The sequence below is a fragment of the Cupressus sempervirens genome, chromosome 9 (genome assembly GCF_028749045.1).
Source record: "Cupressus sempervirens isolate cs-2001-9-10 chromosome 9, ASM2874904v1, whole genome shotgun sequence".
Lineage (NCBI taxonomy): Eukaryota > Viridiplantae > Streptophyta > Pinopsida > Cupressales > Cupressaceae > Cupressus > Cupressus sempervirens.
The window spans coordinates 155004712-155012057 of NC_143126.1; the positions used below are offsets into that span (position 1 = coordinate 155004712).

The 7346-nt window shown below is 30.3% G+C and overlaps 1 protein-coding gene across 1 annotated transcript; it reads left to right on the forward strand.

Annotated features, from left to right (window-relative positions):
* Positions 1-801: 801 nt before the first annotated feature.
* On the forward strand, positions 802-6309 carry LOC149537974 (12-oxophytodienoate reductase 7-like). Its single transcript, XM_089802408.1, has 5 exons — positions 802-860; positions 1791-1931; positions 2433-2563; positions 2651-2833; positions 5636-6309. The coding sequence occupies exons 1-5, from the start codon at positions 820-822 to the stop codon at positions 6307-6309; spliced, it is 1170 nt and encodes a 389-aa protein (XP_089658534.1). The 5' UTR covers positions 802-819.
* The last annotated feature ends 1037 nt before the right edge of the window (positions 6310-7346 follow it).

Consider the following 7346-nt stretch of genomic DNA (forward strand, 5'->3'; position numbering starts at 1 on the left):
AATTATATTATTTGATTACTTTACCCCTTGTTATATGTTAAAGAGGTTCACTATTTTTTCAATAATGAACTTCAACTTACATGTAGAAGTAAGCGTTAATCGTGAAGAAGAAATCATATAAAAGATTCTAGAGTGGAAGCTTCTTTCATAGAAAAACCAATGTGAATGGGTACAATTCTCTAGAACAAACTCTAGTCATATTTATATAGACATTTGAAATGCACGTCGATGTGGAGGACACCAAGTGAACTGGTTTCACCATCAAGCAATTAAAAAAATGATCATGCCGCCATTGAAACATGCCATTCTTGGGATTTTCAAGACTCGGAGAATAAAGATTTGTCTAAAGAAATCATACAAAATCTTCAATACCAGATCAAGTCACTGCACGTGAAACGATTTCAGTTGGACAGTAGTTTCCCCATTAAAGAATCAACCAAATAGAAAAGTCCAAATGGCCTGAAAAAAAACAAGTTGAAGCAAGATTCCCTTGCATTGAAGCATTTCAGTGCTATTTCCTCTGATGTTTTTATAATGCCCATCAAAGCCACATTACAATTTTCTAATAGAGAAGACCAGACCATTTCCACATTGGATCAGCTCAGTTTTGACCTGCCAAAGTCAGTATATGAAAAAATAGTGGTCAATGCCTTGTAAGCTATAAGTAGATCAGCTATGCACAAAGAACTTCTCCATAAGTTGTTTTTTTTTTTGTTTTCAAGGCATTCAAGTTCAAAACACTATACATCTCTTTTGATTTGATTCAATCAGTCAGAAACAAGTCATTTCAATATGAGTGGAAGCACAGGATCTGATTTGATGTTTCCCTTCAACATGGGTCGATTTCATCTATCTCACAGGTGTGTTCTACTCTCTACATTTTATTCTTTCCTTGAAATCAAATGACCCAGTAGAGAATTGTTTCTAAATCTTAGAGAAATCAAGGTCTTCTTGTTTTTGTAGTCTTAATTTGAGTAAACCACTTGTGGGTTATCTTTTTTAATGAATCTTTAGCAAATGGGTTTTATTGTATTAATCCATGGGTTTTATCACAGGTTTTCCGTTTCTTTGATTTGTAATGGGTATGTGCAAGCAAATAAGAATGTTGGTAGAAGAGTAGCTCTGAAAATGATTTTACAATTAATGAATGTAGGGCCGCTGATTCTGTCTATTTCTTCATTGGAATGGTAAAACAAATGTTGTTTCTATTCGCTTGACATGCATGCTAACCCTAATTATTTCCATCTGGAAACAGTATCATTTACATAGTTTCAAGTATACCCTTGCAGATTACCCTGTGGGTTTCTTTGTACAATCTGAAAACAAAGAGAGAAACTAGACCTATATTCGTTTTTAAAATCAATTGGGTATTTTTGTTATCAAATCTTTTTCTTGCTAAATGTGATCCAAACCATCCATACAAAAACATATTCAACTGATTCCATGCAAAATCTTTGAAATATGGCATAAACTGTGGAAGATTTATGCTGACTAATTTTCAAATTGTACCCATTTGTTCCTTTGGTTGATTGCTAAATGAATGGTTATGACCATCACATGACATCGAATTTTGTTGGGAACTATAGAGAACAGTGACTCGTACAATAATGAAAGAACTAAATTTATGCCTGTGTTTTTTCTCTTCATGGTTGTTAAACTTTTGCCTGGCAGAAAAAAGAAAATTGAAATAATAATACAAAGTTATGGACTTCTATCTTGATTATCTTCTTGATCATGTAATAAGATCTGAAATCTCCATTTATTAATGAATGTCCTGATCCATTGTACAGAGTTGTGCTGGCTCCAATGACAAGGTGCAGAGCATTGAACACCATACCTCAGCCTGCCCATGTTACATATTATTCTCAAAGAACTACACCCGGTGGCCTTCTAATCACCGAGGCTGTCTCTGTTGGAGATCGAGGATTTGGGTAAATATCATTCTACGATTTTAGGTTTTCATAGTTTATGTTTATGCTATTTAAGTTTTTAGTTTTAATTGTATGCAATTGTATACTATAATTCATTCTTAAATTGACATAAGATATTAGAAAACCGTTTTTTTCTTAAATCTCATTTTCTTTTCTATGGTAATCTTGAATTATAGAATATGATTTCAAATTCTAAAATAATAAGTCAAAACTAAACCCTTAAAAAAATATAATCTCATTAATTTAATTGGAAAACTAAACAACTAAATCTTAAGAACAATATTTCAATTTTGATTTCCTTTGAAAAATAATATATGTACAGTTTCATCGTGAGGGTGTACTATACACAGGCTGTGCATAATTTTTTTTAGAAGTTGGAAATTTTCAGGTACAACTGTATAAGGGACTTCATTGTACAACAATAATAATTACAGATATTTTATATTATATGAATAGACAAAAAATAATGATATGAATATGCAATAATTCATATTTTTTCAGGTTTCCACATTCGCCGGGAATTTTTACCGATGAACAAATCCTTGCCTGGAAAGCTGTTGTCGACGCCGTCCACGCCAAAGGTGGCGTAATTTTTTGCCAAATCTGGCACGTCGGCCGCGCCTCGCATTCAGGTGAAAATAATTTAATCTTTTTTCTTCAAAAAAAATTCTCTCTACATTAAATTTTTTTCTCCCTAATACTGAAATTTAACGTTGCAGTTTATCAACCAAATGGAGATTCACCAGTTTCATCGACCAGCAAGAAAATTTCAGATGACTGGAAAATACAAATGCTTGACGGAAAACTGGGGAATTATTCAACTCCGAGGGCGCTTGCAACTTCCGAAATTAAATCAATCGTCCAACAATTTCGTAAAGCAGCTAGAAACGCCATGATTGCAGGTCAGTTCAAAGATTAAGTTTGAGAGCTGTTCAATTATGTTACTTTTTTCCCGAAATAGTAAAAGTTTATTTAAAATTCTTTGAAATAATTTTTCAGATTTATACTTAATTAGGAGTAGCTTAATATTCAATAAATATATAGATAATATATAAGGTAATTATTAGAAAAGTTTATTAGTGGTCTCATGATGAAGAGAACTTTCTCTAATATTTTAAGGAGCGAGTTTCAAAGTTTTAAAGTTTTTTATGAAATAAAAGTGAAGTATCTAAAAATAATGATTACATTGACGAAATTTGTGTTCTTATAATTTAATCTATAATTACTTAAATAAATTTTTTAAAATTACATTTTTCAAAACTTTATAAATAAACTAGTGCAGACAAATAAAATATTAAAATTCTATAACTTTAAACCTTTGAAAGCAATCTATCTTGTTTCAGGACCACTTACCTTAAATATATCTAAAATGGAAAATAGAAAAGTATTTACGCAGATCTCTATAAAAGTTAACAGCACATTTACTCATATAATTTAAGTTTTATTGATTAAAAATTGTTGTTCATACATTTAAAATTTGCATGATGATAAAGTCCAGCTAAGACTTGCATTATTTCTTTGAAAAAAGTTGTAAAGCATGACTAGCTTCTTATTGTGATTAGTGCTGCCAAATTTAATAGAAAATTTAGTCTTCATTGAGATTTAGATCCATTCCACGAGATTAAAGAATTCAAAAGAGTTGGGTAGGAAATCTCTTCTTTCAATCTCTACCAACTTGGTTGAAAGAATTATTTCAGAGAAATTTTTCATTGTATAAAAATTAATAGTTTTTTAGTAGAATATTGTATGACTTTTTCTGTCAAACTTGTTAGATTATATGTTTTATTACATTGAAGAATGAAAAATATACAAATAATAATTATAGAATATATTATAATTTTTAAGTTTATATATATTATGATAAATAAATAATTTTTATAAAATTCAATCATAATTTAGTTATATCATTTGTAGTCAAATTTGTTGATTCATTTTTATTAGGTTGTTTTAATTTTACTTTTAAAGAATGAAATATTGGTTCATTCATTTTACTGGTACTTCAACTAAAGTGTATGTATTCATAGAGTTTTTCTATGATTAGGTCCACTTAGATTGCTACCGACTTGTTTAATTCGATTGACATTCTATTTATAGAATCTCCATGATAAAATGTGTTTAAGTCGAATAGTATTAGGATGAGTGTCCTCTAGAAATGTCTTAATATGTCATCAAATAGAGTGCCATCTAGATGTAATGAGAGTGATATGAATTTAATATGATTTGTTATTATTAATTAAATTAAAGAAGTTGAAAATTACCAATAATTTTTTAAAAAATATTTTCTATTTTTGTAAGAAAACAAATAGATATTTATTATCATGATTTTTATTATGTGAATTTTAATCATTCTTAATTCATCTATTTCAATATTTCTTTAATTTAAATGTATTTGATTATGCAATTTCTTAAGATCAAGTCCACTTAACTTGATATTATTCTATTGATAGAAATTACATGACTAAGTATATTAGAATTGAAATAGTATTATGACTAATGACCTCTAAGAAAGTCCTAATACTATATTCATAAGAGTGTTATCCATATACTTTTACCATTTATATTTATTTTAAATATAAAATTTTGTGAACTATATTCATGAAATATGTCAATGATTTTGATTTCAAAATTATGTATATTTTTCATTCAAACACTATGGATTATGTTTTTATTCTTTAAATAAATTAATGAATTGAAAGATATATATAAATATAAATAATAATAATTAAGAAATATAGTATAATTTTTAAGTTTCTAAAGAATAACACTACATATTAGTATTTAATAAAATTTTATTATTATTTTAATTGTATATTTTTAAGTCAATTTTGTGTCATCTATCTCATTAGTGCTTAAGCAAGGAGTTTCTTTGAGATCAAGTTTACTTGATATTATTTTATTTGTAAAAGTTAATGATTAAGTGTGTTAGAGTTGGAAAAGTATTCCGATAGGTTACTTCTAAGAAATTCCTAGCATATGAACCATAAAAAGTGTCATCTAGAAGGAAGTAGTGTTAGATTGATTGTTTATACTCATATGATATCTTATGAACAATATTCATAAAATTAGTCAATAACTTTGACTCCAAAATTATACATATAAACTAATATTAGGTCAATAAATTTGACTAAAAACTATATAATTGAATTATATAACATGTCATAGAAAATTATGTATAACAACCTAACCATATTAATTTCATATTGAAAAAGATTAAGATTCCATTGGAAAGTCTAGCTCTATTTAGTTTTATAGTTCAACAATAATTTAATAAACACCTCATAGTTTACCATGAAAAGACCACCTAACTGATAGTGCCTTATATTTCTTTATTTTTCAAATTTAATTATAAAAAATATATATTATTTTCCTTTATCTTACTATTTCAACACTCTCTACAAAATAAAAGTATTTATTTTTGTGATAAACAATCAAAATTTTCCATCTAATCTTTTGTAGAATAATGTTTCATTTTGAAGGTGAAGAACCCGTGCTCTTGAATAAAAGGCCACAAATTCAAATCCTACATAATTTAAGACATGCACACTTCATCATGACACAATTAGACACCTCATAGCAGGAGGGGAGAGAGCCTTATAGTGGACCACCATATCTTTAGTTCTTCCTCTATTTCTATTTCATTTAAATTATATATTTTACCAAAGACTATTATAAACCAACCATCTAACGACCATTTATTCTCTCAGGTTTCGACGGCGTCGAAATCCACGCAGGCCACGGCTATCTGATCGACCAGTTCACGAAAAGCGAAATAAACGACCGAGTCGACGAGTACGGCGGGTCGGTGGAAAACAGGTGTCGTTTTGCATTAGAAATAGTGTGTGCAGTCACAGAGGAAGTTGGTGGGCAAAGAACAGCAATCAGAATATCTCCAGTAGTCGACCATTTGGACGCCGTCGACTCCGATCCTCTAACACTCGGTCTCTACCTCGCATCCCAACTCACTCATTTCGACCTCTCTTACATGCATCTCACGCAGCCCCGATACAATGCACGCAAACATAAAAAGGACCTTTCGAGCTTCCATGACTTCCATTCTCTGATGAGAAAGGCATACAAAGGCACTCTCATGAGCACCGGAGGTTATACCAGAGACTCTGGAATGGCTGCCATTAGAAATGGGGAAGCTGATCTTGTATCTTATGGCCGTTTGTTTATTTCTAATCCTGATCTTCCTCTCAGATTTCGGCTTGGTGATGTGAAGCTTAATAAGTACAAAAGGTCTACCTTTTATACTCATGATCAGGTTGTTGGGTACACTGATTATCCTTTTCTATGTGAGGAAGATGATAAGAGAGATCGGCAAAGATCAAAGAGGATAACCAGTGAGGGATCCTTGTGCTTGAGATCTTCTCTCTGATATCAATTGTTATATGTGTTATTTTTTTTTCAAGTGAATCAATTTTGAATTGCATTGTGTTTGTTGTATTATGCGATTGAGTATATTGGTTGCACTTGTTTCACTGGATTTAATTATTGATGGAAAGATTTTAAAGGAAATGAGAATTCCAATAACAATAGAAATTATCATGGGCAATCTTACATCTTGTTGAAGTTGTATGCTATGTGATTGGTGTTGGTAGAGGATAATTTCTCCCTCTCACATTTAGTTTTCAATATTTGTAAGTGGATCATGCATACAGATAGAAAAATTATAATCCAACAAATAAGGAAGAGTGATTAGCAAGAATTCAAATAAATGGTTATCTGCAGCTGTTCACGACAGTAGAATGCAGAGTTATGTTATGTTATTATGGCTGTTACAATGTTTTAGATTACAGTAAAAGCAGGTTTTGAAGGGACCCCCAAACCCTTTAACAAAAAGCAAAAAGATAAAGCATTACAACCCAACAAGAAAAAGAAACCTGCAACAAACTGTAGAATAGTATCAAAATCAGGTTTTACAGGGACCTGAAACCACTAGAAAAGTCCAAAAACAAACTAACCCAGGTTTTACAGGGCCCTGGAACCACTAACAGTCTAAATGATGGCTGCTACAATGTTAATTTATGTTAACAACAGTATTAGTTAAGATGAAGTTAGAGTTTGTCAATGTCATCTCCTACCATCGGTAGCGTAGAGCCATCTTATAAAGAGAAGTGGTGTTTTTCGAATTTTAATAATTAGAAACAAGGAATTATTATTTCTTCAGCATGCATGTCAATCAAAATTATTAACTTTTGGGAAATATGTCAATCAAATTATTAATTTTTAGATTGTATTAAATTGTCCTAATATGAATAAATTAATGGAAATGGATGAATTAGAAAGTTTTCGAAGTGGCACTAGAAGGTCCCTAGTGAATTGAAAGGTTCCTTGAGGTAAATTTAGTGAAAGAGGTGAGGTTGGTCACATTAAGGATTTGAGAGTGTCTTAAGAAAGACTTGTGTATTAATA